Source organism: Schistocerca gregaria, chromosome 8, assembly GCF_023897955.1.
Source record: "Schistocerca gregaria isolate iqSchGreg1 chromosome 8, iqSchGreg1.2, whole genome shotgun sequence".
Taxonomy (NCBI): domain Eukaryota; kingdom Metazoa; phylum Arthropoda; class Insecta; order Orthoptera; family Acrididae; genus Schistocerca; species Schistocerca gregaria.
This window is the reverse complement of record NC_064927.1, coordinates 269466969-269489299: the sequence shown is the minus strand read 5'-3', so window position 1 is coordinate 269489299 and position 22331 is coordinate 269466969. Positions and strand designations below refer to the sequence as shown.

At 38.7% G+C, this 22331-nt stretch overlaps 1 protein-coding gene across 8 annotated transcripts in view; it reads left to right on the top strand.

Annotated features, from left to right (window-relative positions):
* LOC126284616 (CB1 cannabinoid receptor-interacting protein 1-like) overlaps nucleotides 1-20490 on the top strand; it is a 908627-nt gene extending 888137 nt beyond the window's left edge. For all 8 annotated transcript variants that reach the window (XR_007551513.1, XR_007551514.1, XR_007551512.1 and 5 more), the window contains one exon: nucleotides 17911-20490. Coding sequence is in view for 4 of the 8 variants with exons in the window: in XM_049983686.1 (XP_049839643.1) it covers nucleotides 17911-17932 (22 nt within the window). In the remaining 4 variants the exon portion in view is untranslated. The remainder of the gene's footprint in view (nucleotides 1-17910) is intronic.
* The last annotated feature ends 1841 nt before the right edge of the window (nucleotides 20491-22331 follow it).

Here is a 22331-nt window from a genome sequence, read left to right as displayed (position 1 = left end):
CTGCATCATTTGGTACATTTCTGTAAAGGTTTTTTTGAGTTTCACGCAAACTTTAATGCAGACGTATTGCTCTTCTAACTCTGCCATCTTGATATTCGCAAACTGTGCGACACAATGTGCTACTCAAACAGGACTGAACAACAACAAAAACACAATTAAACTTGTGGCAGTTACACATTAAACACAGGTGTGTGCAGGGATGCTAACCACCTTTCACTCCAACACGCCATTGACGCAAAATTATGAACGATCCACAATTTTTTGAACAGACTTTGTACACTGCCTTCTCAAAAATTTTAGAAAATGATGTCTGCAGTGAAACAGCTCAGTAGTTATTAAAATCTCTCCTATCACCTTTCTTACATAGGGGTCTGCCAATGGCAATTTTTCAGTCTATCTGGAAAAATGGCTTGAGGTAGTGAAGTGTTACATATTTCAGATTAGTCTGGGTTTATTATATGAACAAATCTTAAGTACTCTATTGGAAACGCCTTCAATATCAGATGAGTTTTTATTTTTGACAGATTGTATAATTTTCTTAATATCAGAGAGAGAAGTTGATAATGTATTCATATGATTTTATGAGAGTTGCTTTTTGAACATACTGCTGTGATTTTTCTCTTGAACTATTTGTCTCTATACTTTGTACTTTATTTAAGAAATGATTATTAAATATATTTGCTATCTGTGACTCATCATTTATAGACCCTCTATTCAGTTCAGTGGAGAGGTTATCCCATTCTGTGGATGGTTGTCCTGTCTCACGTTTAACTAATGGGCAACTACTGCACGATCTCTGCTTGTTCTTGTCAACAGAGACATTTCCTATTTCCTTTCACAAGATACTTTAAACCCTCTAGTGTCAATGATTTTTTACAAGTCTGTTTACTGTCTTTCTGATTATCTTATCCCAAAACTATTTCCAAATACTGGTATGAATTTATCATGGAATATATTAACTTTTATAGCATTTGGTTCCTTATAAATTTTATTCCAGGTCATCTCTTTCTTGTAAAGTGTTGTTAAAATATTTGTTCTGGAGTTGTTGGCAATTCTAACTGATTTACACTGATGTGTATTTATACTGTAAGGTACAATGTCAATTATGCTAAATAATGTGCATGATGATCAGAGAGAGCATTTCTTACTAGGTGAAGAGTTAAACTCTTGCTTTGAGCTTCACCAAAGAAAACATTACTGATTAGGGTCATAGAGTCTACATCCATCCATGTCAGAAAGTTAATGTGATCAAATTCTAGGATCCAAATAAAGTTTCCAGATAATTTTTCCTGACACATTCCTTTAGAAAATCTGCACTGATGTCACCACTGCTTGTGCTGTCTGACAGATAACATAGTGACAGTACTAGAGAAGGAATGTTGCTACTCTCCATATGGCAGAGAAGCTGAGTCGTGATAGGCACAACAAAAATATTCACACAATTATAGTTTTCAGCCATTAAGGCCTTTGTCAGCAATACACGCACACACACGCACGCACGCGCGCACACACACACACACACACACACACACACACACACACACACACACACACACACACAATCATCATCATCATCATCATCATCATCATCATCATCACCACCTTGCACATGTCTGCAGCCTCAGACAACTGAAACCACACTGCTAGTACCAGCACCAGTGCATGATGGGAGTAGCGACTGGGTGGGGGTAAGGAGGAGGCTTGGGCATGGAGGGGGAGGGATAGTATGGTGGGGGTGGCAGACAGTGAAGTGCTGCAGTTTAGACGGAGGGAAGGGAAGAAGGTGGTATTCCGCTGTTCACCAAACCTACACAATATACTCATCCATTCTTACACAACCCCTGCTCCCAATCCCTTACCTCATGGCTCATACTCCTGCAATAGACCTAAATGCACGACCTGTTGCATACATCCTCCTTCTACCACCTACTCCAGTCCGGTCACGAACATCTCCTATCCCATCAAAGGCATGGCTACCTGTGACATTCCTCATAGTCATATGATTTACAAGCTAAGCTGCAACCACTGTTCTGCATTCTATGTAGGCATGACAGCCAAGAAGCTGTCTGTCCACATGAATGGCCACTGACAAACTGTGGCCAAAAAACAAGTGAACCATCCTATTGCTGAAAACACTGCCAAACATGATAAACCTCATCTCAATGACTGGTTCACAGCCTGTGCCATATGGATCCTTCCCACCAACACCAGCTTTTTTGGATTGCCCAGGTGGGAACTTTCCCTGCAGTACATCCTATGTTCCCATAACCCTCCTAGCCTCAACCTTCATTAGTCATTATCCTCACACATCCAGCCCCCTCCCGGTTCCCATTCCAGCACTACACAGCTGTCATTTCACTGCTACACCCAGTCTTTTAATTTCTTTTTATTTCTCTCCTTTCAGCTCTTACACCCCCACACCCTCCCCCACCTTCTCCCCTTCTCTCTGTCCAAACTGCAGCACTTCACTGTCTGCTACCCCCAACATACTATCCCCCCCCCCCCCCCCCCCCCCCCCCAGTTGCCACTCTCATCATGCACTGGTGCTGCTGTTCGCAGTGTGGTTTCAGTTGTCTGAGACTGCAGATATGTGTGCAAATTGCAGTTGTGTGTGTGTATTGCTGACAAAAGGCCTTAATGGCCAAAAGCTATAATTGTGTGAATATTTTTGTTGTGCATATCGTGACTCAGCATCTCCACTATATGGTGAGTAGCAACTTTTGTTCTCTAATATTGTTACATTCCATCCTGGATTTTCCATTGTTTGAGATAATACAGTAAGGAGTCCATATTCCTCATAAACAGTTCAAAATTTCAAAGAAACTTCCACATGGGAAAAATATATTAAAAACAAAGATTCCAAGACTTACCAAGCGGGAAAGCGCCGGCAGACAGGCACATGAACAAAACACACAAACACACACACAGAATTACTAGCTTTCGCAACCGATGGTTGCTTCTTCAGGAAGGAGAGGGAAAGACGAAAGGATGTGGGTTTTAAGGGAGAGGGTAAGGAGTCATTCCAATCCCGGGAGCGGAAAGACTTCCCTTAGGGGAAAAAAAGGACAGGTGTACACTCGCACACACACACATATCCATCCGCACATACACAGACACAAGCAGACATATTTAAAGGCAAAGAGTCAAGCTACACGCGATATATATATATATCTCAACACCTTGAACCCATTACATGCAGTCTCCCTATACACAAATATCCCGCACGTCCAGGGCCTCGCTACAATGGAGCACTTCCTTTCACGCCTATCACCTGCCACCCTACCTAAAACCTCTTTCCTCATCACCTTAGCCAGCTTCATCCTGACCCACAACTTCTTCACTTTTGCAGGCCAGACATACCAATAATTAAAGGGAACAGCCATGGGTACCAGGATGGCCCCCTCGTATGCCAACCTATTTATGGGTAACTTAGTGGAAGCCTTCTAGGTTAGCCAAGCCCGCCAACCCAAAGTTTGATACAGATTTATTGATGACATCTTCATGATCTGGACTCACAGTGAAGAACAACTCCAGAATTTCCTCTCCAACCTCAACTCCTTTGGTTCCATCAGATTCACCTGGTCCTACTCCAAATCCCATGCCACTTTCCTTGATGTTGACCTCCATCTGTCCAATGGCCAGCTTCACACATCCGTCCACATCAAACCCACCAACAAGCAACAGTACCTCCATTATGACAGCTGCCACCCATTCCATATCAAACGGTCCCTTCCCTACAGCCTAGGCCTTTGTGGCAAACGAATCTCTGCTCCAGTCCTGAATCTCTGAACCATTACACCAACAACCTGAAAACAGCTTTCGCATTCCGCAACTACCCTCCTGACCTGGTACAGTAGCAAATAACCAGAGCCATTCCTCATCCACTCAAACCCAGAACCTCTCACAGAAGAGCCCCAAAAGTGCCCCTCTTGTGCCAGGATACTTCCCGGGACTGGATCAGACTCTGAATGTGGCTCTCCAGCAGGGATACGACTTCCTCAAATCCTGCCTCGAAATGAGATCCATTCTTTATTAAATCCTCCCCACTTCACCAAGAGTGTCTTTCTGTCGTCCACCTAACCTTCGTAACCTCTTGGTTCATCCCTATGAAATCCCCAAACCACCTTCCCCACCCTCTGGCTCCTACCCTTGTAACAACCCCCGGTGTAAAACCTGTCCTATGCACCCTCTCACCACCACCTACTCCAGTGTACACGATCAAAGGCAGAGCCACGTGTGAAAGCACCCACGTGATTTACCAACTAACCTGCCTACATTGTGACGCTTTCTATGTGGGAATGACCAGCAACAAACTGTCCATTCGCATGAATGGACACAGGCAGACAGTGTTTGTTGGTAATGAGGATCACCCTGTGGCTAAACATGCCTTGGTGCACGGCCAGCACATCCTGGCACAGTGTTACACCGTCCAGGTTATCTGGGTACTTCCCACCAACACCAACCTATCCGAACTCCGGAGATAGAAACTTGCCCTTCAATATATCCTCTCTTCTCGTTATCCATCAGGCCTCAATCTCCGCTAATTTCAAGTTGCCGCCACTCATACCTCATCTGTCATTCAACATCATCTTTGCCTCTGCACTTCCGCCTCGACTGACATCTCTGCCCAAACTCTTTGCCTTTAAATATGTCTGCTTGTGTCTGTATATGTATGGATGGATATGTGTGTGTGTGTGTGTGTGTGTGTGTGTGTGTGTGGATGGATATGCGTGTGTGTGTGTGTGTGTGTGTGTGTGTGTGTGTGTGTGTGTGTGTGCGTGTGTGTGCGCGAGCATATACCTATCCTTTTTCCCCCTAAGGTAAGTCTTTCCGCTCCCGGGATTGGAATGACTCCTTACCCTCTCCCTTAAAACCCACTTCCTTTCATCTTTCCTTTTCCTTCCCTCTTTCCTGACGAAGCAGCCGCCGGTTGCGAAAGCTCAAATTCTGTGTGTGTGTTTGCGCTTTATTCATTGTGCCTATCTACCGGCTCTTTTTCCGCTTGGTAAGTCTTGGAATCTTTGTTTTTAATATATAAGATGTGACTTACCAAACAAAACCGCTGGCAGCTTGATAGACACACAAAATTCGAGCTTTCGCAACCAGCGGTTGCTTCGTCAGGAAAGAGGGAAGGAGAGGGAAAGATGAAAGGATGTGGGTTTTAAGGGAGAGGGTAAGGAGTCATTCCAATCCTGGGAGTGGAAAGACTTACCTTAGGAGGAAAAAAGGATAGGTATACACTTGCGCACACACACACACACATGTGCATCCGCACATACACAGACACAAGCAGACATTTGTAAAGGCAAAGAGTTTGGGCAGAGATGTCAGTCGAGGCGGAAGTACAGAGGCAAAGAAGTTGTTGAAAGACAGGTAAGGTACGAGCAGCAGCAACTTGAAATTAGCAGAGGTTGAGGCCTGGCGCATATCGAGAAAAGAGGATATACTGAAGGGCAAGTTCCCATCTCTGGAGTTCTGACAGGTTGGTGTTAGTGGGAAGTATCCAGATAACTCGGATGGTGTAACACTGTGCCAAGATGTGCTGGCCGTGCACCAGGGCATGTGTATGTTTGTGTTTGTTTGTGTGTCTATCGACCTGCCAGCGCTTTTGTTTGGTAAGTCACATCATCTTTGTTTTTAGATATATTTTTCCCATGTTGAATGTTTCTATATAATTAAAAGTGGGCTATTTTTCAGTATTAATTCACAAGCACATGCTTCTATAAACTGATCACGACAAAATCTGCATGTCTCAAAGTTTTTGAAAATATATGTAACAACTCCCCCTTTTCTCATATTAGTTCTGCATTTGTAAGGTGGTGAAATGTAATCTTTCATAATAACTTATCTAGACCTATTGTTGCATGGTGCTCAGATAGGCACAGTATGTCTATCTCTTCAGTGCTCTCTAAATTTTCCAAACAGACAAGAAGCTCTTCTGATAAAATAAGCTAACCTTATTTTCCTGTGCATTCTTAAGCATTTCATAGGCCACTTCTGTCATTTTGACTTCTTTCAGAATAGGGTGTCTGATTCCTGATTCTAATCTAAAAGAGGCACCTCTCTGATACTATTAACCAAAGGGATCTTGCTTGGTGTAATGACGGCCTTGCTTGCAGTATCTGCAAAAAGCTTGGCAAACGTATATATCCCTCTCCTGTTTAGGTGTAGGTCATGTCTAGTACATCGACATCTTCCAGTTGTAGTGACAGGCATTGCACTCACATGAGATTTCATTTCAGCCATCAGCAGCCTGCTGACAAGGATCACAGCAGTGTTAACCCAAGGTTGGTCATCGCACTGCAAGACCTACACAAAACTCACATTTGTGTGTGCTGTTTTACTCTTATTTCATCACGTCATCCATAATTCTGTAATTACTGTCCTTAACCAGGCTGTTTCCCACTCAGTCTACTACAATAACCTGATTATCTTTGCCAAAACCTTTGCTTGAAATTCCCTATGCCCTCTGGCACCTGATTTCACAATACTTGTGATGTGGTGCCCTGTTCCTAATTTGCCAATTTCCAGTTCCAAGTGACATACGTACAAATAAATGTCGCTGTGACAAATCTGCCTCTTCCTGATGATCATGATGTTTGGAATTTCTGTGTTTTGAATGTTTCTACAATCAGCATCATCCAAGGAAATTCAGTTAATCTTCCTGAAGAATAAACATATGAATAAAATGTAAGAAATAAGAATGACATCATAATGAAATATAAGAACATGATAATTTAAAAAGATTGTACCCCTGAAAATATCACATACACATATTTTATATAACAAATGTATGATACTTATTGAGAAACCCAGTTATAATTTTATAATTAATATAACACCCTTGTATCTCCAAAGTTAATGAGAAATATCTGTGTAGTAACCTTCTACAGACATGGGTAGATAAAAGAAAAAAAGAAAATGAAATAAATAAAGACAACAACAGTATATTGAATATGCAATGCAAAAGTGAGAGGCCACAATGCTAGCCACTATGCCACCAGTTGGGCTGAGCTTATCAAGCACTAAAAGGAATCTAGATTACATTGGAAACTTAGACAGTCATTATCTCAGAAATGGCTGAGTTTCTACAAATAAGCCAAGACAACCCGTTCACTTATTTTGGCTTCTCTTCCAGTGAGCAAAGTTTCTGGGTAATCGAATTATGGCACTTGACATATTCTCCTCACTAGTAGCAAGACTTTTCTTCCTACTCTCTTTTGGTACTGACCTACACTGAGTTATTTCACTTTCGGTAAAAGTCTATAATCATCTGTGCCAGTATAAATGAGTAAAAAAGTTTTTTGCTGCATGTCACTTGTGATCTCAAGGGCTGTGAATTACTGTGCAAATCTGGTAATGTAGTTCAGCCACAGCTCTAACTTCTTTTTGAGACTTGGGAATGGAAGTTGTGGCAACCTCACTGCCTTAACCTTGTAGTTGATTCTCTTGAGGCAGGCTTTGATACATACCGGGTCAGTGTCCAGGTTGGACAATTTCATCAACAAAGGCTCCTGCATCCTCTTCATATATTTTAATAATATAGGCACTTGCATTGAGATATTCAGCAGTGGAGTTGCCATATTGAAACATAAAAGTTTTACTATTAGAGCATTTTACAACAACTGATGAGGACACCAAATTGTTTGAGTCATCAGTCTTCTGACTGGTTTGATGCTGCCCACCATGAATTCCTTCCCGATGCCAAACTTTTGACCTCGGAGTAGCAATTGCAGCCTACATCCTGAATGTGTTCCAATCTCTTTCTTCCTCTACAGTCTTTGCCCTCTACAGTTCCCTTTAATACAATGGAAGTTATTTCCTGATGCCATAACAAACAGCATATCATCTGTCCTTTCTTCTTGTCAACATTTTCCATACATTCCTTTCCTCACCAATTCTGCAGAGAACTTCCTCATTTATTACCTTATTATGTTCGAGTATAATGTCTTTTCTGGAGACTAGAAATGTACTCTGTAGGAATCAGCATGGGTTTCGAAAAAGACAGTCGTGTGAAACCCAGCTCGCGCTATTCGTCCACGAGACTCAGAGGGCCATAGACACGGCTTCACAGGGAGATGCTGTGTTTCTTGACTTCTGCAAGGCATTTGACACAGTTCCCCACAGTCGTTTAATGAACAAAGTAAGAGCATACGGACTATCAGACCAATTGTGTGATTGGATTGAGGAGTTCCTAGATAACAGAATGCAGCATGTCATTCTTAATGGAGGGAAGTCTTCCGAAGTAAGAGTGATTTCAGGTGTGCCGCAGGCGAGCGTCATAGGACCGTTGCTATTCATAATATACATAAATGACCTGGTGGATGACATCGGAAGTTCACTGAAGCTTTTTGCAGATGATGCTGTGGTGTATCGAGAGGTTGCAACAATGGAAAATTGTACTGAAATGCAGGAGGATCTGCAGCAAATTGACGCATGGTGCAGGGAATGGCAATTGAATCTCAATGTAGACAAGTGTAATGTGCTGCAAATACATAGAAAGATAGATCCCTTATCATTTAGCTACAAAATAGCAGGTCAGCAACTGGAAGCAGTTAATTTCATAAATTATCTGGGAGTACGCATTAGGAGTGATTTAAAATGGAATGATCATATAAGGTTGATCGTCGGTAAAGCAGATGCCAGACTGAGATTCATTGGAAGAATCCTAAGGAAATGCAATCCAAAAACAAAGGAAGTAGGCTACAGTACGCTTGTTTGCCTACTGCTTGAATACTGCTCAGCAGTGTGGGATCCGCACCAGATAGGGTTGATAGAAGAGATAGAGAAGATCCAATGGAGAGCAGCGCGCTTCGTTACAGGATTATTTAGTAATTGCGAAAGCGTTATGGAGATGATAGATAAACTCCAGTGGAAGACTCTGCAGGAGAGACGCTCAGTAGCTCGGTACGGGCTTTTGTTAAAGTTTCGAGAACATACCATCACCGAAGAGTCAAGCAGTATATTGCTCCCTCCTACGTATATCTCACGAAGAGACCATGAGGATAAAATCAGAGAGATTAGAGCTCACACAGAAGCATACCGACAATCTTTCTTTCCATGAACAATACGAGACTGGAATAGAAGGGAGAACTGATAGAGGTACTCAGGGTACCCTCCGCCACACACCGTCAGGTGGCTTGCAGAGTATGGATGTAGATGTAGATCAGTCCACCTAATTTTCAACATTCTTGTGTAGCACCACAGCTCAAATGCTTAAATACCCTTCTATTCCAGTTTTCCCACAGTCCATGTTTCACTAGCAGACAACACTGTGGTCCAATTTATTTCTCAGATTAAGGGCTATGTTTAATATTAGTGGACTCCTCTAGGGAAAAATTACTTAACTGTGAATTTCACTGTACTATGTGGCCAACAACTTAACTGAATGCATCACTTATTTCCAATAATCCTCATTGCCATGACTGTCATCAACAAATGCTGTACTGCACACAAAAGTTGTCTCGGTTATCAAGGTGGCCACTCAACTACCAAGTGACAGAATGTATCAAAGTCACCACATTTATTACATGTACACTAAATACAATTCTAAATCTTATGAAGAGCATCAAAGTAAAACACACACTTCAACTAATGATCACTTGGAGACTAAGTCCTAAGCAAATTACTCATCCTGGAATCAAAGTCCATTTGAGGGATGCTGGCTTGCAGGGTGTCCTCCATTAAGCAGACATTTGTAGACAGCTTGTTGATAACCTGCAGAGAAATCACTCATAGCTATAAGATAACTCACTGTCTTTGGGCTGTGCTGCCCTCTAAACACTCAACCCTGCAGAAGGATACTGTCACATTCTACTTCAGTGATTGTGGATAAAGTTGTAAAATAGTGCAGCCATGCTGGCACCCTCTGGCATAGTTGGAGCCATTTGTGAACCTGACCAGAACTATTTTGTGGCTATGGTGTTTAAGCATGCCAAGCAGGTAACCCTACAGACATGTCTGTACTGCAGGAGGTCACAGAGCTCCTTGGATATAATGAGGCTGCTATCCTTAACTTGTGTTACTTTGCAGCCTTATTTCTTAAATTAATCTCTCATGACATTTTTAGTACTCAGTATGCTAAAGGCAAAAATAAGGGCTGCCTTGGTTAATTCCACTGATTTTACTAATATGTTATTCACAAAAAATTAGCCACTTCCAGAATGAAGCTAAAGCAAACTAGTGTCGTTGTTGCTTTTGTGATCTTCAGTCTTAAGACTGGTTTGATGCAGCTTTCCATGATACTCTATCCTGTGCAAGACTCTTCATCTCTGAGTAACTGCTGCAACCTATATCATTCTGAATCTGCTTACTGTATTCATCTCTTGGTCTCAATTTTTACCCCCCCCCCCCCCCCTCCTCCACTTTCCCACAGTACTAAATTGGTGATCCCACGATGTCCCTTCTTTTGGTCAATGATCCCATGATGTCCCTTCTTCTAGTCAGGTTGAGTCAGGTTGTACCACAAATTACTTTTCTCCCCCATTCTATTCAGTACCTCCTCATCGGTTTTTTCCATGTTTCACTTCCTTGCATGGCTACACTCCATACAAATATTTTCAGTAAAGGCTAATAACACTTAAAATCTATACTTGGTGCTAGAAATTTCTCTTCTTCAGAAACTCTTTTTCTTGCCATGGCCAGCCTACATTTTATATCCTCTCTACTTTGACCGTCATCAGTGAATTTGCTGTCCAAGTAATAGAACTCCTTTCCTACTTTAAGTGTCTCATGTCCTAATCTAATGCCCTCAGCATCACCTGATTTAATTTAACTACATTCCATCACCCCTGTTTTGCATTTGTTTATATTCATCTTATATTCTCCATTCAAGACACTATCCATTCTGTTCAACTGCTCTTCCAAGTCCTTTGCCAACTCTGACAGAACAACAGTGTCATCAGCAAAACTTAAAATTTTCATTTTTCCTTCTTGAACTTTTAATACCTTTTCTGCATTTTTCTTTAGTTTTCTTTGCTGCTTTGTCAGTGTACAGATTGAACAACATCGTGTATAGGCTACAACACTGCCTCACTTCCTTCTTAACTGCTGCTTCCTTTCATGCCCCTAGACTCTTATAACTGCCATGTGTTTTCTGTACAAGTGTAAATATCTGTTTGCTCCTTGTATTTTACACCTATTACATTCAAAGCGAGTACTCCAATCAGCATTGTCAAAAGCCATCTCTAAGTGTACAAACGCTATAAACATACGTTTGCCTTTTCTTAACCTATCTTCTTAGGTAATTTGTAGGTTCGGTATTGCCTCATGTGTTTCTGTGTTTCTCCAGAATCCAAGCTGATCTTCCCTGAGGTCAGCTTCTACCAGTTTTTCCATTCTTCTGTAAAGATGATGTTATCAAACAACAAAAAAACATATAAACAATACAGAAAGTAGAAACGTGTTCCCATGGCGGAAAAATGATTACATATGTAAATCATTAGCTACCAGATTTAGTGATTATTTACTTCCAGTTGCAGCAAACACTGCATCTATTAACAAATAAAATAAACAATCTGGGACTAAGGGTAACAACTACGTGAATAACTAAAGCATCGAGTCTTTCACAGGTATATAAATAAGACAAAGAACTTCGCTAATGGCAGTATACATAAAAAAAAAAAAAAAAAAAAAAAAAAAAAACTTTCAGGGTTTCTCTTCAAAAAGAGATATAAATGCTAGCTGTACAATGTTTGGTTCTTGTGCAATAAATAATTGAAAGTGTTCCTGAACTTTATTTACACCCTGTATGTATATTTTCTTTTTTATATATCTTAGCAAAAAGCCAAGGCTAGGTAGGAAAAATTTGTCAGTATAAAAATTGTTGCTAGTTAATCAGAAGTGTCTTCCAAATTATTTTTCTTAACACTTTTGTAGTCATTTTTTCAGACATTCACCATTATCCAAAATAACTTTAGGCACCATGTCATATTTTTTCTTATTTATTTGTCCTAATAATTCGGTTCATACTAGGTTAGTTTGTTATTGACACACAAAAGTTATTTTTACATGTAGCACATAGGTTCTTGTGAGAACCTGAGTATGTGATCTTTTACATTATGTGAAATATGGTTTGCCTATTCTGCTCTGTATGGTAGATAAGAAAAACCTGTAAGAAACATTGACTACTGAGATGTTTTGATTCTTCATATTTGTTTAAATGCTACACTTGTGTGTGTGTGTGTATGTGTGTGTGTGTGTGTGTGTGTGTGTGTGTCAAGGACCAAAAATGGCATAATCACAGGGAGTGAGGTCTCGACTGTATGAAGGGTGGCCAAGAACCTCCCATTTGAATTTCTGTAGGAGTGCTGCAACTATGTTGGCCATATGAGGCTTTGCATTGTCGTGGAGCAGAATGACCCCACAGGTGAGATTGCCTGGTCGCTTGGAGAAGGGTGGTAAAGATTTGTGAGTAATGCTGGGCATTCACTGTCCTCTTGTGCTGCGGGAATTGAATCAGAAGGGGGTCATCTTGGTCATCAGCATAACCTTTACTGCACTCATGTGGATGGCCTTGGCTTTTCTTTGTTGGTGGTGACCCTGGATGCTTCTAGTGGAGACTCTGTCATTTTGATTCTGGTTTGAAGTGATAAAAACCATGACTCATCTCCAGCCACCACTTGTGCCAGGAATGCATTCCCTTCGCAAGCATAGTGCTGCAGATGAGCAAGACAATGGGCCATTTGACATGCTTCAGGTGTGGCTACAGACTGTGGGGCACCCAGTGGGCACACACAGTCATTCCTTCATGATGGTGTGAACACTTCTGATGCTCAGTCTGACCATGGCAGCTATGGCTTTCACTGTCACTCGGCAGTCCTGGGTAATGAGTGCATCCACCAGCTGGACAATGTCATCGATAATGCAGTGTGGTGCTCCAGACAATGCATCATCGGCTAATGACACCCGTCCTTCCCTGAAACGCTTGTGCCACACCCTGACCCTTACAAGGGACATCCAGTGTTCACTGTATATTTGTGATATTTGTTGGGGAATGTTCGTTCCTCCTACTCTTTCTGCTCTCAGAAAACAAACAACACCTCTTTGCTCTCCTATTGACACCTCCATGTCACTGTTTGCAATGCAACTGGCAGCATTGGATGATTGATGCATACTGCTGCTAGCTCTGTATTAGTCACGTGACATGCACGCGTGCCCTCTAGCAACAGGCTGTGAACTTCCACGCTCTGGTCGGAACCACACCTTGTTACACACACCACGGTACTATCCTCCTGTCTCCAGTTTGGGCATTCCAGACTCTGGCTCATTTGTTTTTGAACGCCCTTTATACATAGCAAAAGTGCACTAGACAGCCACAGAGAGTGGCCACACAGTTTGAGGTGCCATGTCACGGATTGTGCGGCCCCTCGCGCCAGAGGTTCGAGTTCTCCCTTGGGCATGGGTATTTGTGTTGTTCTTAGCATAAGTTAGTTGAAGTAGTGTGTGAGTCTAGGGACTGATGACCTCAGCAGTTTGGTCCCCCTTTTTTTTCGCTACACAGGTATAAATTTGTCATTTTATCACTGTATTTGCAAATCACAGAGCTAGAGATACCACATGATTTTTACATTTTGTCGTGCTGTATTTACTCCTTATTTGAAACTGTAGTTGCTTTGAAATTATTTATTTTCTTCATGGACATGTCATGCTATGCAATATGCTAGTTACTGTTGATTGTTTTGTAGTGTTGGTCATTGCTCTGCGGACTTCAGGGCTGTAACTCCAGTTCCAATTTGAAAGATGCAGGTCAAAGAATCTGACACTTTTTTCCACTAGACTGTCTATTGTGAACATTATTTCTCAATGTAAATTACTGAAATCATTTAGAACTTCTGTGATTTTACATGTGTCTTTTCCTAATGACAGCATTGTGGTACCTCTGAACCTCTAACAATAAATTACTACTAATATGTTATGTATGCCATCTGTGATGCACAAGGAGCCCATTACCGTTCCGTGAGGCTATGTTGTTACCATTGTTAAATAATGATAATGTAGAGTTAAATCAGGTCACTGTATTGATATCACAGTCATTACAGCTGGTAATTATTGTGTTTTATTGAACTATTTTGAATAACAGTGATTCCTTATACACTTAAAAATATAAACTAGGCATCGACAACAATGAGCAAATTCGATTTTCTAATTTTTTGCGGTTCCTTCATGGAGTTTGTGTGTTCACATATAAAGAGGTTAAATATAATTTCATTATTCACTGAAAACTGGAATGAATCAGAGTTCATGATCTACACTGATGAAAAAATGAAGCATAAAAATTTAGCGTGTCACTTATCAGAGAATACAGCTTAGTACTTTGAAATAAACTTGTAAAATTGTCTGACTTGGCAGTGAAATTCAATTCTGAAAATGTGTTGATCTTAGAATAACAAACACAATAAAGAGGCTCTCAACACAGTTCACTCTCAAACAAGTAATCTTGAAATCCAATTACAGGATTTTGAACATTTTCTTCATAATGAACAGAATTAAGAGAGGTAGAATGAGTAAAAGATGAACAAAATGCTTGTCAGATACAGATGAACAGAAAGGGTAAGGAGAATGAAAAATTAAATTACTAGAGGAAAAGGATATGACATAAGAGCATGAGGCATGAATATGAATAACAAAAAGACAGAATTTGTGGGAGTAAACAAATTGGATCATAAGTTAGGAACCAATTCCAAGAGTATTATCACTACTTTCAAAATTATTCTAACTAAAACTAAGAGTGAAGTTTTCAGCTCAACTGATTAATAGTGTGTTTTTGAGTGTTCTGTCAAGTTGTTTCCATTTTATGCACAATATTTCATGGTCCCAGCCATCTCTTTCAGGTGCTGTGAGTTTTGCTCTTATAAATCCTATCAGTGTTTTAAGACTCTGGTGAATATGATCGCTGGTGAGATTTTAATAAATTGAGTGCCGGACCCCAAGCATTATTTAAATTGAAACAGTCATCCCTGTACAGTAGATTTTCTTACATCTTCGTTTCCATTGAAATGGTTCAAATGGCCCTCAGCACTATGGGACTTAACATCTGAGATCATCAGTCCCCTAGAACTTAGAACTACTTAAACCTAACTAACCTAAGGACATCACACACATCCATGCCTGAGGCAGGATTCGAACCTGTAACCGTAGCATTCACGCAGTTCCGGACTGAAGCACCCAGAACCGCTCGGCCACAGCGGCTGGCTCATTTCCATAGCCTCCTTCATTACACTCCCATGGAAATATGGCATTTGCACTATGATACTTGTTTCGTCATATCTTATTTTGTGTTTATATTCAAGGCAGTGCTGATTTGCTTGGTTGTTTTCATCAGGTATGTCACTAGCATCTTTCATCGGTTGTTCTGATAGTCTTCTCCATGTATTATTCTATTAACATTGATAGTTATGGGAACTACTTCCAGGTACTTTTATTCATACATACCAAGTAGCTATTCAGATAAAGCCACTGGTCTTTCCCTTACTCTATTCAGCTACTGTTTTTGTAAATTATTCAGCTACTGTTTTTGTTAATTCCTTTACACTGACTATTTGTCTAATTTTACGTACAACACTGTAGCTCTGCATAGATCTCATGTTAAAACTTGTTGACAGTAGTTTACATCCCAGAGTCGAAAATTCTGATACATTGTAAGAGTGTTTAGTAAGGTACTCCTTTACTTTACTTTATTCCTGAATATTGAGAGATATCTAATTTTGTGTCTGATGTTTGCTGGGCATTAAATTTTGCACCAGAAACTAAAACTGAATTATAAACATAGATCTAGTTTATATGAAAACTAATTTTACTTCTATTATATGTTTGAATTGTACAATTCTTCCTAAATTCACTTTTGTTACTATCCATAAATAACATTAAGGAATAAATATGTCAAAAGAAGAATAAAAAGGTCCCTGAAGAGATTTCTGCAAGATGTTCCTTTAACAGCCTTTGCAACATGTGACTTCCTGGGTGTTATTGTTGTGAGATGAAGTCTACAGTAAGAGCTGATTCTCATTCCAGAGTTATGCCCGGCCCTTTCATGCAATTTGATAAGTTATATCACACACATTTTAAGTATGTATTGGATGCCATTCACAATGTGCCCATACATAAACAATTGCTTCTACTATAATTCTCTGTAACATTCTGTTCATGAGTTTGTCAGCAAATACATAAGTTCCTTGATAGCCATGTATGGTTTCATCTTTACCAGTACATATTGTTTCTGGCTATTGAGTGTTTTGAGTTGGTTACTATGGGAGTTGGCACTGACACAAACAAGGAAGGAGAGAAGTTGCGAAGGTCAGTGGAAGGAATCCAAAATGGTCTGTACAAAACACTCAAATTAATGTGACACTTTATTTCTAAATAGAAAAGAACCATAACTTAACTCCTGTTATGAGGTGGATTGATATCCTTCCTGTGCTTCCTAATGCAAGTACTTTTATAGACTATTACTACTCACAGAATGCACGCTTAGTATCGTCTTCTTATTACACAGTACTGATGCTCTCGAAGTCTGTGACTGATATGCGCCAACCAGCGATGGGCGGTTGCTACATCAGCATTGACAGGCAGGCTGAACTCTGTCTTCCTGGAGGTGTGGTGCTGCCTGCTCTTTCCACTGGTGTGTGGGTCAGCATCTTCTTGATGCCATTCTGCACACTGTGCTGGTCAGTGTGCAGTCAATGCACAAAGTGGGTCCACACTCCAAATGGATAACTTGAAATTGAAAACCACATGTTTTTTGCTGGTGCAGTATGTATTGCAGTTGGTATTCCTCCTCTCCCTTTACAGGTTGTAGAGATGACATACTAAGGTGCAATTTGGAAGTTTCATTACTGTAGAGGCCTCCTGACTCCCATAGCAAGTATAAGATATCCCTCCATTGTGACATCCTGTAGCTATCACGCCATTCCTCATACCCATACTCATACCAAAAAGTCCACCACTAAAAATTTGTGAGAACAAATGTCACATGAAGAAAAATCAAGCCTTGTTGAGTATTTTCATCCATCTCTGTCATAAGTAAATTGTTACTTGGGATCAGATAAGGCATTATATGCAGAAGAAATTGTATGAATTAGTCCCCTGCTTCTGTGTTGCTGTTAGAAAAAAATCCCGTTTCCAATGGTATCTTCAAAACGAAGACTGAAGTCTCCATTAGTTGATGGAACTCAGTAAGGAGAAAGCTGTTAATGTAAAAACTTGCTCCAAATTGTGTTGTTACAAAATGAATTTCAATGCCATATCAATATCTACTCAGTGTCTCCCAAAACTGACAATGTAGGTTTTACAGTGATTTTAGAGCCCTGTCAGGCGAGAAACCTCTACATAAACAACTACGTGATTAGTTATATATATTATTAGCCAGCATTAAAGACAGGTCACTGAACACATGTGAGCTGTTATTTAAATTACATCATTTTTTAAGATGATTTTCTCTCCTTGCCATAAGTTTTTCAGTTTCATCCAGACTACTAGACTACTACTTCCCAATAAATTGGACAACAAATGTATTCAGAATTACCACTGATTTTCAGTAAAGCTTTATTCTGTACTCCTGTCATTAGTGCTTTGAAATTCTTGTTGGAATTATTAATCAGTTATGTTCCTCATTACTGCATCTTAAAACACACATATCTCTTAGTAAATAAATAGAGGAAAACCTTTCTACAAAATAGAGTAACAGATGGTAAGAACACTAGATTTCAGCAGCAGAGGTTCCTTCTAATGGCAAGAAAGAGAGAGAGAGAGAGAGAGAGAGAGAGAGAGAGAGAGAGAGAGTTTTCTACCATTAGTTTTATCAGTCAAATCTAAATATTAAATGATACTAAGTAAATAAAACTTGTGCATGTAAACATCTCATACTCATTTGTTACAGCCTATGGTAAATTTTATGTTCTTTTTCTGTTGCAGGAAACTGGGTCTTGACAGTTAACTTCATTGCCCACGAGAAGTTATCAATGTGGCTATACAAAACATTATCAAAAATAAACCCCACAATCTTGAACTCATTGGTAAATGACTCTGCTTTATAAAAATAAAGAGGCAAATTAATATGATAACATCTATGCAAAAAATATGGTATTTTATTTGAAATACTTATTCAAATAGCATCCACTGACAAAGCATGTCATCCATATGGACAGTGAAATGTGATGAATAATGAATCTGAGCTGTATATGTGGCAAAAATGATACCGAACAGAAATGTCTCTGCTAGGGAGACAAATATATAAAAAGCACAAGTTCTTAAAATGAAGTTTCAGTCATTAAACAGTCTGAATTACCTCATATTGAGGTAATTTTCAGCAGCCATGTCAATTTTACCTGCATTTTTATAAATGCTTTCAGTCTGCTTAAGGTGCCTAATTTGCAAATGGAAATTAATAACTATACCATATTCTTAATTTTTATCTGTTAACGTATCTTATTGTAAACTATTTACCTGCCCACGCAAAGATAAATGCTCTTGTCATTCTTAAGATTCAGCATTTCACAAGAAAGTAAAAGTTCTTTTCTACTATTGAGTAAAAAACTGAATAAAAATATTTTCAGATGATGTCAGAAATTCTATTATTTGGTCTCTATATAAAAGAATAATATAGCTATCTCCCTTTTTTTCTTGTTTAGTTCAATTGATTGCAGTGCTCTAGAATTTCTTGTATTTATATCTCTATCCTGTAATCTCAGTAAACTACATTGGATTCTCAATAAAATGCATTATATCTTACACTTTCCCTTATTTTCATTATCTGTGGTTCTTTCTATTATCAGTCTAGATCAGCATAATTTGAGACCTAAAATGAAATGGATTTTGGCCTAATGTTTCTCTCGTGCATGAATCATCAGCATATGAATGCTTTTGGTTTGAACTCCTGTATGTCACATCATCACTGAATGCTAAATAAAGATGTTATCTCATAAGAGAAAACAATCAGCTCTATTAGTGCCTACTCTTGAAAACAAATGCAGGATCTTGCAGTTCAATCAAATCACCCAGAGCAATGATTTGTTTGTCAGCTCCTTGCAGTGTTAACAAATCATATCAACCAAACCCAATTCAGTAAGACTGATTTGTGGATTAGGCAGCCTGAAACCAATAGACCATCTCTCTTTATATCTATTTCTGCATTATTATCAAGAAAACATTACTCATTAAAATGTGACAGGAGCTGAAATTTCATCAGATGAACATAAACTTTGCCCATGAAACATATCAATGTAATTAATGTATCAGGAAAGATCAGGTAATTTTTTTCTCCTTTTTGTAGGGTCATCATCATCACCATCATCATCGCTTTGCTTTGCATTTTACTTACATCACATAAACAATCTGCCTTATTCTGCTTACAAATGGGAACAACTTTCTGCCTTTCAATCTGAAATGAGTAATTCAAATGGCAATATAAAGTAGGTATTTAGTGGACCGTTTTAACCAGCTGATAAATGTAGCTTGCATTGCAATGTTACATCTTAAACTAAACCATTTATACAAGGCAGTTAATAACATTTATAATACAATGCTATATGGTTATTTTTGTCTAAGATTGCAAGGAGAGTAGTGCTGTTGTAGAAATGTACTAAAAATATTACTTAGACACTGAATATTAAAATATTAGGTATATTTTTAAATAAAATTATTTTCAAAGTTATACTAATTCAAAGCTAAAATAATACATTTAGAAGTATATACATTTAGTGGTTTTGCAAATTGTATGAATGACTTTGACACCAAAAGTCAATAGCTCATTGTAAAAAATTATATTATATATTAATTTTATGAGATGCTCAACTTAATATGTAGTCTTTAAAGAATATACTTAGTGTTACTACTAGTGGTAATGTGACTCTTTCTCAAGTAAGAGAAAGAAAATGGCTTCTTTGTCTGCTCTGGATATGAAGCAGCAATGATATCACGACATGTTTGGACTTCTTCACTTATCAGAAAATGTACTGAAGTAAAAAAGACAACAACGTCTGAATCAAAGCATACATGGCACAGTTGTTTGCTATTTGCTGAAAGTCCTTTTGAAATTTATTTTTGTCCATTTGGATATAAACGCAATAAACAATTTGCGCCTCATCACCATGTGTACTGTGGCACCATGGTATCCAGTCTAGAAGCTGTATTTTATGTAATATATCCAGAAATTCTGTTTTTATTGTTACTATTATTATTTTATTATTAACAATATTTCAATTCTTGCTGTACACATGGAGACAACTGGTTTATGTGAAGAACTGTCTTTTTGAGTACTCATGAGAGCACTAGTTGACCGTAAGGTTTTTTGTGAATCAATTAATAATACAATAAATTTTAAAAAATCTGTTTAACGTTAATGGTTCTGTTATAATTGTTAAATGAACAAGCAATGAGCAGAACTTTCCAGATGGATTACCTATGGCTAGTATTTTTCCTGCTGCATGTACTGTATAACCTTGTTGAATACAATTGCATAAATAAAATACGGACTTTCTTTTGTCAAACATAAAAGTGCCAGAACACAATGTTCTTTTCAGTATCTTATCCTTTTATTCCTTCCCTTATTTGTTAGAATATTTTGTGTTTGAAAACATCACCTACCTAGACAGGTGTTAGCACTGCAAACTCAAAAGCAACATTGGTACAAAAATTATTCCAGAAGTAAAAAGAAAAACTATTACAGTCACACAAGCAACTCTTAAAATTTTAGTTTTGTAAAATAGAAATATGATGTACATATTTCAGGGAAATCATGAATTTAAAAAAAAGGCCAAATTCTTGCATTTTAGCTTAAACTGCTCATGGCTGTAGACAAAGTCAACAATGATATCTATTGCAGTGGTCCTTGACATGAATGCAAGGTGCACACAGAATAACTTGCCCACTCCCATGCAGGTATCACAGCAGGGGAACAGAACATGGTAGAGGTGGCAATGGTTCCTTTGCAAACATCCACTGCCTTGTGAATTAGGTGCAGTTCAACTGCTGAAACCTATGGACAAATGCATATCTCGCAGAACTTCTAAGCTACCATCTCTTACTCCTTTACTTGATCCATTTGATCAGTTGAGGTGCCTAGAAGCAAAGCCAGTAACCTCCACTTTGTAAAATTTTACAGTAGAAGCAAAAAACTGTATAGGTGTTCATAGGCTAAAAGTTCATCCAGTTACTATGTGGGTATGTGGACTGACATTAGAAAAACACTTTTACATAACCTTTTTTTTTTTTCTTGAAGCAGTTGTGGTAATGGATAACAACACTTTTAATTTGGAGATTACAGTTTTTGCTTCTCTCACATGAATGTTGGGCCTCAGCTTGGTTGGTAATAGAGCTCTGAAAGTGTATTTGAAGGCCTGAAATTAAATATGGGTAACAAAGATTATTATTAAATTAACAATAAAGCCTATTCTCAAAGATTTATATTCCACTTTTCATTAGTTGAAGTTACAAAAGATCACAAGTTTTTCTACACACACAATTCTGAAGACTCCTCCATTAGTTCACATTCACAGTCATTACTGTCTGCCTCATTAGGGATGTTGGATGGATGGATGGATGTTGTTTTCAATTAGCGGCTTGTAGAAATCCAGTTTTTTATTCTCATGCGGATTCTTAATTGAAGTGGTTGAATGAGTTTCTGAAGTGTCTTTGAACAACATGGATGTCTCTTTTTGTTACATATTTAAAGCAGCCTATGCCAACCATGTAGAAACTCTCACCTCTTATGAGTAAATTGTGCTTGTGATTAGTAGATATCTCGAGTATGAATCTCTTGCAGGAAGGAAACTGGAAATGCCAAGCTTACACAGTCTTCAAAAATTATCTTTTCTGCTTCAATTTTTTCTGTGCTATTCATTTTATTTACAATCTAGTAATAGCTACTACTGTAAATCTCTCAATAGAACCATAATTAACACAGCGCATGACAATGTAAGGTTTTACAACATAAATGTAACAACATGCTTACAGTCTTACATTGCTGATTGCTGGCACAGGTCTACAAATTGGTGACTTCACTCCCTCATATTCGTTCTAACCAGGCATGGCGCAATCAAGTATTAATGTCTGCAGTAGGGCAGTATATAGCAATATATGCTTTCCATATTACTGTGAGTATATGTTTCACCATCATGATGGATCTGTCCTCTTTATGGCAATTTATAATTTTACACTAAAATTTAATAAATTTATTTCATTTATCTAAACATTCAGCTACCACTTTTCTGTTATCTGATACTTGTCTCTGCCTGGTAAATGTAGTACAGCACAAATAATTTAGAAGTCTGCAAAATGTACCTGCCAACAACCTAACATTTCACTGAGTTGTTATCTTTACTCTTAAATTATTTATA